The sequence below is a fragment of the Cuculus canorus genome, chromosome W, assembly GCF_017976375.1.
Source record: "Cuculus canorus isolate bCucCan1 chromosome W, bCucCan1.pri, whole genome shotgun sequence".
Taxonomy (NCBI): domain Eukaryota; kingdom Metazoa; phylum Chordata; class Aves; order Cuculiformes; family Cuculidae; genus Cuculus; species Cuculus canorus.
Window position 1 is genome coordinate 641,483 of NC_071440.1, and position 14,481 is coordinate 655,963.

Sequence of the window (14,481 nt, forward strand, 5' to 3'; positions counted from 1 at the left end):
TACACTGGTAGGCAAGTGAAGATTGCTAGTCATGATCCACTATGTACCAGTGCTCCACTGCAAGCGCTAAGTATCTTCTCTACAAAAGATAACAGTTGTGCACATAAGCCACACAAGGCAAGCAAAGTTAACTGGTTTGGGCAGGTAGTGTGGACAGGGCAGAAGCACGATAGCCAGATGTTTTGGCTGAAGCATTTTTAACCCTGTCTGACTGTTTAACCTGTGTTACAGTCTAGTTTAAGCACTGTTGTTTACACAATACTCTCAAACGAACAAAAGCCCTACCAAGACAGGTTAACTGTTCTTTTCTACAGAATAACTAGTCAGTATGCGTTCAAGAATTAATTTAATGCAAAGCTTGAAAAGGGTATCTAATAACCACATTTGGAGCTTTTAAATACTAGCTTACTCTAAGGTCTATTACTGTAAAAGTTTATGTACCACATTCTAAAATCTAGGGTCTAAGAATACAGGCTAATTATATTTTCTAAGTCAAGCAAGCTATAGAAAAACAGGAAGAAAGAGTGTGTGGCTTGTGTTTAAGTGTTATTGTTTAGCATAACACTTCATGCAAGTAACGCAAAAAGTCTATATACTTAGGACTGTTTACATCTGAATAAATACAGTAAATTAGCAAATACGGTATTTAAAATTATCTACAAAAATGTGTTTTACCAGGTATTCACTGTTTGTGTCAAGTCTTAAAGCAGAAAGCTATCAGGGCAATACCAAAGAGTATGAAATAAAAGAAAAAAAAAATAAATTGCCTCAGAAAGCAAATTCACATTAATGGTTAACTAAACTGAGACTAAAACAAAGACTAAAGCTATTAGGTGGCCTTATCAGCAAACGCTTTCAATCAAAAGGCCATCAACAACTATGCTTTACATATTATTTGATTTATTTTATACAATGAGATGAAAATAACACATTTCCTTTTAGTAAATGTATATACAAATAGCCTCACTCAGAATACATTTTTAATGCACATTTATAAGTATTCATTTTACAAATCATTTTGCAATTCGAATATACAATAACTTGGAAAACAATATTTTAGAAAACCAAAGCCAATGTAAAAAGACCACTTAACTAAAACGATAAAGCTTTCTGTATGGCTCTGTATTTACAGTTTTCTTACTGCATCATCAATATCAGAAATCTGTTCCTTCAGCTGGTTCCACTGCTCTGGATTTAAAGAAATACCTGAAATACATTAAAAATAAATACTTAGGACAAAAAAGAATATTGTAGCGCAGGATCTTGCATAATTACTGTAGAGGCTGGTTTCATACACAAAGTCTATGTCATAACTGTTAATGCTACCTCAAGCGTAACAACCATCTCTGTTACAAAGTTAAACCACTTATTTAGAACACTAGTTTAACTTTAGACCTCAGCTTATTTCTGGATAAGTTTAACTTGCATAGAAAACAAGTGCAGTATAAAAAAAAAAAATTCATTCACAAGTGTTGGGGCTAAACACAGGAAGTTAAACACAGCTCTGGCTTTGACAGAAGGCAACACAAAAGAAATATAGGAAATCAATCATGTTCCTGTTGTCTCCTAAGAGCCATACTTCTGTGGACTAAACTTCTATTCCCTTTTAACATACCATAACTCTGGGGTGGTTTTCTTCCTGCTCTAGCACTGTGAATAACATATAGTATGAGTAACATTTTGGAGAGACACTATTCCACTCCCTAGCACTCACAAACCAACACAGAATTTATTTTTTCACTTCAAGGTCACTATCACTTCCAGTGATATTCAATCATTAATTATTCAGTGCCCCACAACCCATCTCCTCAGTTCTAAGTTTGTACTTCCTCAAGTTCAAGTCCAGGCACGTTTCCCTTGTGCAGTCTTCTCATTCTTCTCCCCAAATCTCTACGCCAACTATGCAAGTACAGACTCACAGGCCTACCTCCCATACTCTCCAGCAAGACTCTTGTACTATTTACCCCCAACTCTTCCCCCTCAGTGATCAGGCTTCCTTCATTGCTTTCTCCCTGTAGGTGGAGCAGGACCTGAAAACAGGTAAAATTTTGAATTCCATTTTTGGGGCTCATCACTTTTTTTGGTTTTCTTCTACCATCACTGTCTTATCAGAGCAGCAAACAGTCTGCATGGAACTATTCTAAGCACTTTTCCACCAGCCTTTAGAGGGCAGGTTTCTTTTGAAAACAGTTAGACCAAGTGTGCTGACCATTATTAGGGGATCAAACATCATCAAGATGTCCCTGAACAACATACCCAGATAAACTGCATGCAGTTCAGACCTGCTTCTGGAAATAATTCTAAGCTGTTGGAATTTTTTTTTTTCTCCTATATTTTATTACACAATTTGAACTGTTCATATTGTTTTTCGAATAGCTAGATAAGGGGCTCATGAGTGCATCAATGGAACATTAGAACTCTCATACTGTATCAGATTATTAATTTTATTCTAATAAAATAATTCTAATAAAGATCAATCTTTTTGACACACCGATGAAAATTTCTATTTACATAATGTAATTTAGGTTACCACTCAAACTGCACATACTTTTGATTTCCATATCAAAACACAACAGTTTAAAGTCCTGTTCATACAAACCTATACTCAGTGGTTCTTTAAGAGCTGTTGAAAATGTTTCTCAAACTTTCCAAAAGTCTATTTGCTCCTGGACGCACTAGGAGAATGTAACAAACCTTATGCTGTTTCTATATTAAATGTCTTCAATCTCCAGGACAGGATGTTTCATGCTTGCCTCTTTCCTTGGCACAGTATGAAAACTGATTAAAAGTAGGCTTTACTAACAGAAGCAACGTGACATTAAGGAAAGCACTACTACGGCAACGATTCTCACATCCCCATCTTGCAGGTGGCAAAGTTCTGAAAATGGTTGAGTGAAGGCATGCCATAAAAAGTAGGTATGGTAGTAGCAATTTAAGGTACAATGGCTTATGCTGTGTTGCAGATTAGAAGCACAGTACCAAAACATGAACACTTGAGGTATTTTCACCTGAACCAAATATTTAAATATTCTTTACAAAATTAGTCACATTCAATATTTTAATTAATTTTAATCTAAAATTTGATTAAAATGGAAGATAATAATTGCTTTAAAGAAATTAACATATTATTAAAAACTAATAACTTAAATCTTTTCAGTGTATTCTGAAATAAGAAATCCAATTGCAATAAAAATCAAGAAACTGAGTTAAGTTAATCAGTGGGAAAATGTATGGCTATGTATATAACTCCCATATCAAGTTTGCTTGTATTTGATGCCTTGTTTTCCATAAGTCATGGGGGATCCATCCAGGAAAACAGACTCAGGCCAACAAAACCACTTTGCTTTTGTTTATAATCTACAGATAAAACTAATCATTTGTTGAAATACTAATTATAAAAAAGATAAAAATATTACTCTAAAAATACAATGTAATAACAAAGTATAAAAATCTGATGCAAAGTTCTCCAGCAAATTGCAGACAATGTTTTAATACAAACTACCACAAAGCAGAACAATACCTTTTCTGCCAGGCTTCATTTCACCTTCTTGATCCATCCAATATTCTCTGATATCAATTAAGATTTTCCCTTTAAAGTCACGAACACTGACATATCTCATTTTGCCAATCTGTCAAAACACACAGATATTTTAGATATTTTACATATTACAGCATTCACTTTTCCCAGCAGTATTGGACTTTAACACGTGACACTGCACACTGCAGCTTATTCTGGGCACCAGAGAAACAACTAGATCAAGAGCTTCACACAAAGTAGTCAGTAGGCAAATAAGTAACGACAATATAAACGGATGAACAACTTAAAACCAGTTGAAAATTCAATGCTTGATGCAAAAGTTGCTCTCCTAGAATAAAAATACCTATATTCTTAACAAGCTTACCTCTTACAAAACCCACTAATTTACTGTTTTCCAAAATAAAATTTTGCCTCTGCTATAGCCATATTTGTTAGTAACAGTTGTAAACAAACAGGGAAGAGGAAGCTCTACTCAGCAATCTACATTTTAGTCCATTCCATGTGTACAGAAATCAAATTAGATATTCACATGAGAGAAGCACGGTTTCAGGAGGGTATTTTTCCCTCCCCCCTTTTTTCTTTCCTTTTTTTAAAAAAAACAAAACACAGTACGGAACAGCGTTTAAGAGACTATTGTAATGTACCAGATGTTCCAAAAAAACATCCAAAACCTTTAAGTTTACCAGTACGTAGCACAGTATGAAGTGACTTCAGAATTTCGTAATTTCAAACCACAGTGGCTTAACTGAACAGTATTTTGTGATTGATTTATTAAATACTTCACATTACTACAAATTTTACATTAAAAAAAAAACGATGTTATGGTAGCAGAGTTCTTTCAGACCGAACGTGGTACCATGCCCAAGTCCATCAGCACTGCTGGCAAAGGATATCCAAAATAGACTACATGAACATTTCTTGGGTTTACCCTACAAAGCTTCAGTGACTTTAAAGGTCACCTCTAAAACCAGCTTCAAGTAGAACTCCATAACATCATCATTTTCCAGGTCTATCAAAGAATATTAGTGCATTGCCAAATAATTCCAGATCATAGAATCATAGAATAGTTTGGGTTGGAAGGGACCATCTAGTTCCAATACCCTGCCATGGGCAGGAACATCTCCCACTTGATCAGGCTGCCCAGGGCCCCATCCAACCTGGCCTTGAACACCTCCAGGGATGGGGCAGCCACAACTTCTCTGGGCAACCTGTTCCAGCACCTCACCACTCTCACGGTGAATTAATTCTTCCTCATATCAAGGCTAAATCTGCCCCTCTCCAGTTTATACCCGTTCCCCCTCGTCCGATCACTAGAAGCCTTTGCGAATAGTCCCTCCCCAGCTTTCTTGTAGGCCCCCTTTCAGGTACTGGAAGGTCGCTATAAGAGCTCCTTGGAGCCGTCTCTTCTCCAGGCTGAACAAGCCCAACTCTCTCAGCCTGTCCTCGTAGGGAAGGTGCTCCAGCCCTCTGATCATCTTTGCAGCCCTACTGTGGGCCCGTTCCAACAGTTCCATCACCTTCTTGTGTTGAGGATTCCAGAGCTGGACACAACACTCCAGGTGAGGTCTCACAAGAGAAGAATAGAAGGGCAGAATCCCCTCCCTCACCTTGCTGGCCACGCTTCTTTTGATGCAGCCCAGGATACGGTTGGCCTTCTGGGCTGCGAGCACACACTGCCGGCTCACGTCGAGCTTCTCATCAACCAGCAGCCCCAAGCCCTTCTCTGCAGGGCTGCTCTCAATCACGTCACCCCCCATCCTGTACTGAAATCGAGGATTGCCCCAACCCACGTGTAGGACCTTGCACTTGGCCTGGTTGAACCTCACGTGGTTCTCACAACCCCACTTCTCCAGTCTGTCCAGGTCCCTCTGGATGACATCCTGTCCTTCCGCTGTGGCAACTACACCACTCAGCTTGGTGTCATCCGCAAACTTGCTGAGGGTGCACTCAATCTCGCTGTCAATATCATTGATAAAGATATTGAACAGCACCGGTCCCAGTACAGACCCCCGAGGGACACCACTTGTCATGGATCTCCATCTGGACATCAAGCTGTTGACCACTACTCTCTGAATATGACCATCCAACCAGTTTCTTATGCACCGTACCGTCCACCCATCAAATCCATATCTCTCCAACGTAGAGAGAAGGATGTTGTGGGGGACCATGTCAAAGGCTTTACAGAAGTCCAGACAGACCACATCCGTCAGCTTACCCGTGTCCACTGCTGCGGTTACCCCATCATAGAAAGCCACTAGGTTGGTCATACAGGATTTGCCCCTGGTGAAGCCATGCTGGCTGCCATTAATCACCTCCCTGTCCTCCACGTGCTTTAGCAGGTCTTCTAGGAGGACCTGTTCCATGATCTTCCCAGGCACAGAGGTGAGGCTGACAGGTCGGTAGCTCTCAGGGTCGTCTTTTCTACCCTTTTTAGAAATGGGCACAATGCCACCCTTCTTCCAGTCACCAGGGACTTCTCCTGACTGCCATGACTTTTCAAATATCACGGAGAGTGGCTTGGCCACCACATCAGTCAATTCGCTCAGGACTCTGGGATGCTGGATACAGCAGATCGAGGGAGGTGATTCTGCCCCTCTATTCCTCTCTTGTGAGACCTCATCCAGAATACTGTGTCCAGTTCTGGAGTCCTCAACGTAAGGAGGAGATGGAACTGTTGGAACGGGTCCAGAGATGATCAGAGGGCTGGAGCACCTCCCATACGAGGACAGGCTGAGAGAGTTGGGCTTGTTCAGGCTGGAGAAAAGAAGGCTCAGAGGAGATCTTATAGCGACCTTCCAGTACCTGAAGGGGCCTACAAGAAAGCTGGGGAGGGACTATTCGCAAAGGCTTGTAGTGATCGGACGAGGGGGAACGGGTATAAATTGGAGAGGGGCAGATTTAGGCTTGATATAAGGAAGAATTTCTTCACCATGAGTGGTGAGGCACTGGAACAGGTTGCCCAGGGAAGTTGTGGCTGCCCCATCCCTGGAGGTGTTCAAGGCCAGGTTGGATGGGACCTTGGGCAGCCTGATCTAGTGGGACGTCTCTGCCCGTGGCAGGGGGGTTGGAACTAGATGATCTTTAAGGTCCCTTCCAACCCAAACTATTCTATGATTCTAAGTTTTAAATAGGCTTCTAAAATAGAGTTAAAAAAACTGAATCAAAACTCTTAATCTAAGTAAATTGATGTTTCTTGAAGTTCAGTTACCTGCAATTCTGGCATTGAGTCATTTCTGAACAATTCTTTGTTCATGCAGCAGCTGATAGTCCTAGAATAATTTCACCAAGACCTTTGAATCTCTGTAACCACATTAGTGTTCCAAGGGCTGTACTGATTTATAGCATGGTAGTTACTGCAGTTCAAGCTTCACAGACAAGTTCATATACTTTTTATTTTATTTAAGATTTCCTTAGATATAAGATTCTATTGAATTAAATAAATTGGAAGACACTGAAAACCCTATTTCCCGGTTTTCATTTCTTAGAATAAAACGCACTGAACTGCGTCTAGGTTTCTTTCACAGCTATGCAACTGACTTCCTGTACAGCTTTCAGCAACCACATTCTTCACCATTTTTCCTCTTATTTCCAGTTTACCTTGATTAAACTGTATACACACTGTGGAAACAGAAACAGCAAAAAAAAGCATCCTTCTTTCTTAGCTGATAACTATATGTATATAGCATTAGAAGCAGCACAATAAGCTAATATAAACTCCTAGAATAGAAAGATCTGTAAACAGCTGAGATCTGCAAACAGCTGAGATCTGCAACACAGCAAACTGGTTTAGCCCATTAATTCTGAAACTTGGATGGTCACCAAGGCATTTCAAAATCACCTTCCAGACCATCACAAATTATATATTTATCTACTTTCAGGAGCACATGAAAGCTAAAGACATTACACTGGGAAACTGAAGAACTTGTTTCTCATAAGTCAAAAAACCAAATTTGACCCAAACTTTTTTAAAAAAAAAAAAAAAAAAAGAGGAGGACACAGGACAATGAGGACAACAGGCAAACTACCCTTGAAGTAACAATTTCTGTGAAATGCCTGACCACATCATGTGGTTCCACACTGGACAGTCATGAATACTGTATCCTGAAAGCATTAAGAAACCTTATGCAAATCAGGCATATGTAGATGGACAGGATTTGTCAAACTAACCAAAGCACACGATGCAGAACTCACGTTGCTTTGAAGCCAGACAGGAATCTAATGTATCAACACTAAACTCTTCCACGTTAACATGAATAATGCTTGTCCTTAGGGCCTCTCGTAATACATCACAAATGGGAGTGAGAAATTTCCACACTCCAACTGCACCCAAATTCTTTAACACGTTGCAAAGCATACTAGGCTACGTATGAAGCCTAAAAAGGCCAAGACATGTAAATAAGATACACTTGGTCTCTTATACAGAATTAATCCCCTTCTACTTACAATTACTCTGTTCTCTGTAATTAGTTTCAAACAAAAATAATAAAGCATAGATCTCTATAAAAATGCTGATTCTTTTGAATACAGCAGTCACAATGAGCCTGATATTAATAGAAGCTGTATAATTTAAGAACACAGCCCAAAGGTGTAGAACAGCGAGCCATCAAGTTTCATGTAATTTCACATGATGCCACTTCCACGCACAATATGGACGCCACAGAACTTCTGACTATCCTAGACCTTACAGTCTGATTTCCATCAATTGAGGCCACACTTCCAAGTTATACTGCAAAGTTGCTTGCACAGAGATCATTTTACTACCATGGGGAAACACAGAGGAGAGTTTCTAGTATTACTAATAGTCCTAGAACAAACAAAACTATACCTAAAAGTTAACACACAACTAGATCTTCCAGCACGCTCGCTTGGGTAGTACTGGAAGTATCCTCAGACCTACAGTGCTATTTCTGCACTGAAACAGTTGCATCTACGTTAACACGCAAGCTGATGTAAAATCCACAATGCTTCACATAACACAATAAACAATCTAAAACCCTTTTGTTGTTGAGTAACTAAAAGGCAGGCAGAGACTAAGGAAGGCTGATGGTTTAGGTCAAATTTCAAACTGAAATATTTTTTTCTATATTTTACTCAACACCAGGAAAATCCTGCTCTTATCATACTAACACAGTCCTCTACTGCCCGTTTTTAGTAACTTATTATCTTAGGCAAAAAGGTTGAAAGAAATCAGAGCACACAAATGCTTTTGCTTATATTTGAAAGGATTTGGTTTGGTTTGGGGTCTGGGTTTTTTTTTGATCAGGAGAGCTTTAAGAATTTTAATTGTTTTCCCTAAGGCTAGAATTTCTGAGCCTATTACAAGCATAGCATAAACCTATACATAGTATCTTCTACACCTAATGACGCCTCGAATGCAGTTAGAGCTCAAAAAAACTATCGCATTTTTCCTACATGGATCAAATCATGCCCCAAGAGAACTAAAACAATTATATTCTTCCTTCGATATGGAAGTCCAGGCACCGATACCCAGTGTCTTAAACTGAAGCTCTCCCTCCAATTATACATGGAGAGGAAAGTAAGAATTGGTACATTAAAAACAACCACCCTATATTACAGTATCAGTTAAGCAGGTCTTCTCTCTAGAGAAGATTTTTTTTCCCCCCATATTACTTTGTACAGCTACAGCCCCAAACCATTTGCCTTACATAGTATTGTGGCCATCTTATTAGCACCTCTACCGTACCATCTCATAAACTTAAGAATCAAAGTCTCTAAGTTCCTTTTCTATTCCCTGCCCCTTTCAAGCCAGCTAGTCACAGACGTTTAATAAGCCTTAAACCACACCCCTAAAACAGGTAATTCTGAGCCATGTATATTCTTGCACAGCTTTTAGCACATAGTGCTACAGCCTCAGCTAACCCCAGGAACTGCAGCACCCTGGCTTCACAAATGCTTTTTGCTACTGAAAAACGTACATTCATCCCATCTTAAAAATAAGGACAATGTCAAAAATTACAACCTTTTTGGATGTTAAGTGAGAAAAACCTGCATCATAAAGGAACAAGCAAAACTCATTCCAAGACACTGTCTTATAAGACAGAAGCCACGTTGCCCTTGATCTAGTTAAATCAGAATGAAGAGTCCATACTTTGGGTTCCAAGAACCTTTCTTTCAAGAGCCACGATTGAAAAAAACAAAACATTTCCACACAGAGACTGTCTTGATCTAATATTTACAGTATGCTCACAGTAAGTGCTATATTTACAGACAAAATGAGAGTTACCATGGGCAAAGACATGAGGGTTAGAATCAATTGCCACAACTCGGATTCTTTTACCCTGATGAACCCCAACAATGCTTTTGCTGAGCGTCTCACCTGCATGCTAGCATCGTAATCCCCTTTGGCCAAGGCTTCAGGAAACCAAGCACTATGCCACCAAGATATTCAGATTGCCTCATAAAGTCCTCTTCAATATCTTTATCAATGGCCCGGATGAAGGCATTGAGTGCACTCTTTGCAAGATTGCAGACGACACTAAGCTGGGAGGAAGTGTCGATCTGCTGGAGGGTAGGGAGGCTCTGCAAAGGGATCTGAACAGGCTGGACCGCTGGGCCGAGACCAATGGCATGAGGTTTAACAAGGCCAAATGCCGGGTCCTGCACTTGGGGCACAACAATCCTGTGCAATGCCACAGACTAGGGGAAGAGGGGCTGGAAAGCTGCACGGAGGAGAACAACCTGGGGGTGTTGATTGACAGCTGACTGAACGTGAGCCAGCAGTGTGCCCAGGTGGCTAAGAAGGCCAATGGCATCTTGGCTTGGATCAGAAACGGCATGGCCAGCAGGTCCAAGGAGGTGATTCTGCCCCTGGACTCAGCACTGGTGAGACTGCATCTCGAATCCTGTGTTCAGTTCTGGGCCTCTCGCTACAAGAAGGATGTTGAGGCTCTGGAGCGTGTCCAGAGAAGAGCAACAAAGCTGGTGAGGGGGCTGGAGAACAAGTCTTACGAGGAGCGGCTGAGGGAACTGGGGTTGTTTAGCCTGGAGAAGAGGAGGCTGAGGGGAGACCTTATTGCTCTCTACAACTACCTGAAAGGAGGTTGTGGAGAGGAGGGAGCTGGCCTCTGCTCCCAAGTGACAGGGGACAGGACAAGGGGGAATGGCCTCAAGCTGCACCAGGGGAGGTTCAGGCTGGACATCAGGAAAAAAATTTTCACAGAAAGGGCTCAATGGGGACTGAAACAGCCTGCCCAGGGAGATGGTCGAGTCCCCATCCCTGGAGGTATTTAAGAGATGAGTAGACAAAGTGCTCAGGTGCCTCAGATAGCCAGATCTCTCTTGATTGGCCACTTCTCAGGATCTCACAGCTGCAGCAATTAAGTTCGACTCAGCTGGCCTACAGTTATCTCTTGTTTACATTTTACATCATTTTATAACATTTACATTTCCCTACACTCAGGGACATGGTTTAGTGGTAGATAGGAATGGCTGGACTCGATGATCCAAGAGGTCTTTTCCAACCTGGTGATTCTATGAAAATACCCCCTCTGCAAGAAAGGTGGCCCCATCTCTGACAGACATCCACACCGTGGGCCAGTCTGAGGCCTCAACACCACTCCTGTTCAAACTAGGGGGACTAACTGAACTGAATTACTGGCAGGAGCATGCAAACATCCAACCCTGCTCCCCAGCAGGCCGTGGCACAAGAGCATCCACTCCTAAGAAGACCTGAATGCCAGGGAACTGAAGAGCAACAAAATTAAAAGTTCTTGTGGAAGGACAGCACTCACACTTAACTTAAGCTACGCAATCATAGAATAGTTTGGGTTGGAATGGACTTAAAGATCATCTAGCTCCAACCCCCCTGCCACGGGCAGGGACATCCCACTAGATCAGGCTGCCCAAGGCCCCATCCAACCTGGCCTTGAACACCTCCAGGGATGGGGCAGCCACAACCTCCCTGGGCAACCTGTTCCAGTGCCTCACCACTCTCATGGTGAAGAAATTCTTCCTTATATCAAGCCTAAATCTGCCCCTCTCCAGTTTACACCTGTTCCCCCTGGTCCTATCGCCATAAGCCTTTATGAATAGTCCCTCTCCAGCTTTCCTGTAGGCCCCTTTCAGGTACTGGAAGGTCGCTATAAGATCTCCTTGGAGCCTTCTCTTCTCCAGGCTGAACAAGCCCAACTCTCTCAGCCTGTCCTCGCAGGGAAGGTGCTCCAGCCCTCTGATCATCTTTGTAGCCCTCCTCTGGACTCGATGATCCAAGAGGTCTTTTCCAACCTGTTGATTCTATGATTCTAATAGGGTCATCAATTTTACCTGAAACATATTCTCATCTCTGTTACTGCTTTGCTTAGAAGAAGCTGCACCTTTTGAACTTTCGCCAGTCTTCTGTTTCTTTACAGGCTTTTCTGGAGCCGCTTGCTTTTTCCGCTTTGCCTTGGAGCAAGAATGAAAAAAAACCAAAAACCATAAAAAAAAATGCATGAACAACAACTCATTTTATAAGTTACAAAAAAGTTTACGTTAGAGGTCACAAACTACACAAACTACTGCTATGCAGTACACGTTATCACCTTCCTTCTGTGAAGGCTGGAATTTAAAAAAAAAAAAAAAAAAGAGAAAATCTTCAGTGAGCCCTATTCTGTTCCCAGTCAAGTTTACCATAATACTTTGGCTTTAAAGAGAACTGAATTAGATCAAAATACATTTCAAAAAGCCTACTCTTTTTGCACAGTAATATTGTCAGTTCAGTAGCTTTAATTAAAATTTTGAAGTCTAATGCAAGTTTCAACTTCCTTTCCACTTAGTGCAATGAAAAATGCAGGACAGCTAACAACTCTTCTAAAAAAAAGAAAAAAATAATAGATGAGATAACGAAGAAAAGATCTGGAAGCCAAATCGAACTTTTTTTAATTGGAGTTCAATCTCCATCCACAGCATGATAAATTAAACATGTTTTTAAAGCATTCAGACAATATCACCTATAAATCAGATTACTTTGCTAGCAGATGCTACAAAGTTCTTATTTCTACTAATGGTTATATAGCAATCACGTCTGCCCCAAAGAAAGAGTAATACAAAGATACCAAAAATTAATCTCACCTTCTAGAATCATATCATAGACAGCCTCTTTTAAAGACAAACAGCTCCAACAAATATGGGAGGTTGTAATAGGGGGAAAAAAAAAAAAAAAAAGTCACCCCTTACTGTCCACTGAAGCAGATTGACTATATCTTTTCAGGAATACATTTCCCTAACAACAATAAAAATACCCAAAAATCGCCTGACCATTTTCTCATATTAAGATTTGACAAAACACCTAATTTGTTAAGTGCAACCAAGTCACATTGAATCAATTCAGTAAAGCAGACCAAGTCTCTTCATCCAAAAGACCTGATGTCTGCATTATCACCTACATTTCTTACAAAGATAAATTTACCGTTGCATTCAATTTTTGTTCGCAATGACTGGTACATCTATACAAACTTATAAATTAAATAACTATTAAAAATAAATGAGAACACTAAATCTATACATTTAAAACAGTTCATGTTAAAATTATCAACTCAAAGACATTCAGGTTGGCTCAGCTCAACTGAGAAACTAGCAAATGTTATTACAGTAAATGTAAGAATCTGAAATGAAACAGAGAAAGAGAACATGCAAACAAGATAAGCAAGTGGCACGTGGATGACAGGGCAAGGGGAGGTTTTTGTTTTGGACTTGCAAGTAATCCAGATACCAAAAAGAAGGGGGACAGGGATGTCCTCAAAATTAAGTCCAAATTCTTGCCACCGGGGCCAGCTTACACAGAAGCCTTCTATCACTTGCCACAAAGCAGTGAAGAATTCCAGGAAGCTTGTGGCTAGATATACCATATAGAAAATCCTGAATAAAGGAAAATGCAACTTAAAAAAAAAAGTTTACTGCAAAGCAAAAAGCATCCACCCAAACCCTAATCTTGAGGGGTTTGGGGGGTTTCCTTTTGTTGGCTTTTGTTGTTTTGGGGTTGGGAGAGGTGTTTGGGTTTGTTTTTTTCCCAAGTTTCCGATAAATCATATGGAATAACATGCATTTTGTGACATAACGCTCACCTAATTCCTTAACTCCAACCTGAAATACAAGAGTTAATACAGTAGTCAAACTGCATATAATGTTCACCTTTTTGTCAAGTTCACTATCTGAATCACTGGCAGATGAGCTTGAAGACACAAGTTCCTTTGACTTAGGCATTCTAGAAGAGAAAGACAACATGAAAACACTGAACAATGAATATGTGTCCTATTAGGGCTAGAAAGCCATCTTCAAACCAGTTTGCAAAAGTTCATCTTATTGAAAACCCTCCCAAAGGTTTTCCTGCCTTTTCATATACGCTTTAACACACATTGTAGATGTGATCTCAAACACCCTCCCCTCTTATATCTCTTCCCCTTTTTGCTGCAACTACCATAAGTGCAGTGTTTCAGATTCTGAACTGTTTACAGTGAGACAATTTTTCACCAGTTTCATATCCCCTCGGGTACAGTAGAAACCATAATGTAAAAATTACAATACTGTCCAGTCAAATTCTCATTATTACATTCATAAATATAAATTATTAAAGCCCCAGCATTGTCTATATTCTTACACAGGTATTTCGTCTAGTTGAATTTGCAAGCAACAGCTGCATAATCGTCATACACAATGCTAGAATTCCCATCAATAACACAAAAATCTGAAAAAAAATCTTAGCTACAGTATTGCAATTAATATTTTCACTGTAGCTTTACCACACCAGTCACTAGAGTCTATTCATCTGCCAGACAAGCAAACATTCAACTTTCCTTGAATGTATGCTGCCAGGTGTATGCAAATATGTGGTTAGATGTAGCAGTTTAAAATTTTGCCTGCTACTAGAAATTCTTTCTAACAAATAAATTGCTTATTTGTTCTTTCAGAATAAAAATAAACACCACAGGTAGAAATCGTATAAAATA

General features: G+C 40.2%; 1 protein-coding gene across 1 annotated transcript; it reads right to left on the reverse strand.

Annotated features, from left to right (window-relative positions):
* Window positions 1–1,126: 1,126 nt before the first annotated feature.
* On the reverse strand, window positions 1,127–13,738 carry LOC128850296 (activated RNA polymerase II transcriptional coactivator p15). Its single transcript, XM_054053323.1, has 4 exons — window positions 13,667–13,738; window positions 11,822–11,941; window positions 3,521–3,629; window positions 1,127–1,206 (listed from the first exon to the last, which is right to left on the reverse strand). The coding sequence occupies exons 1-4, from the start codon at window positions 13,736–13,738 to the stop codon at window positions 1,127–1,129; spliced, it is 381 nt and encodes a 126-aa protein (XP_053909298.1).
* Window positions 13,739–14,481: the final 743 nt, after the last annotated feature.

What these genes read in the sequence shown, in the direction of transcription:
- LOC128850296 (XM_054053323.1), bottom strand. Translation starts at nt 13,738, where the DNA reads ATGCCTAAGTCAAAGGAACTTGTGTCTTCAAGCTCATCTGCCAGTGAT. An exon ending in ATAGTGAACTTGACAAAAAG is followed by an intron (nt 11,942 to 13,666) that starts GTGAACATTATA and finishes TCTTGCTCCAAG; the next exon opens with GCAAAGCGGAAAAAGCAAGC. An exon ending in GAGATGAGAATATGTTTCAG is followed by an intron (nt 3,630 to 11,821) that starts GTAAAATTGATG and finishes GTGTTTTGACAG; the next exon opens with ATTGGCAAAATGAGATATGT.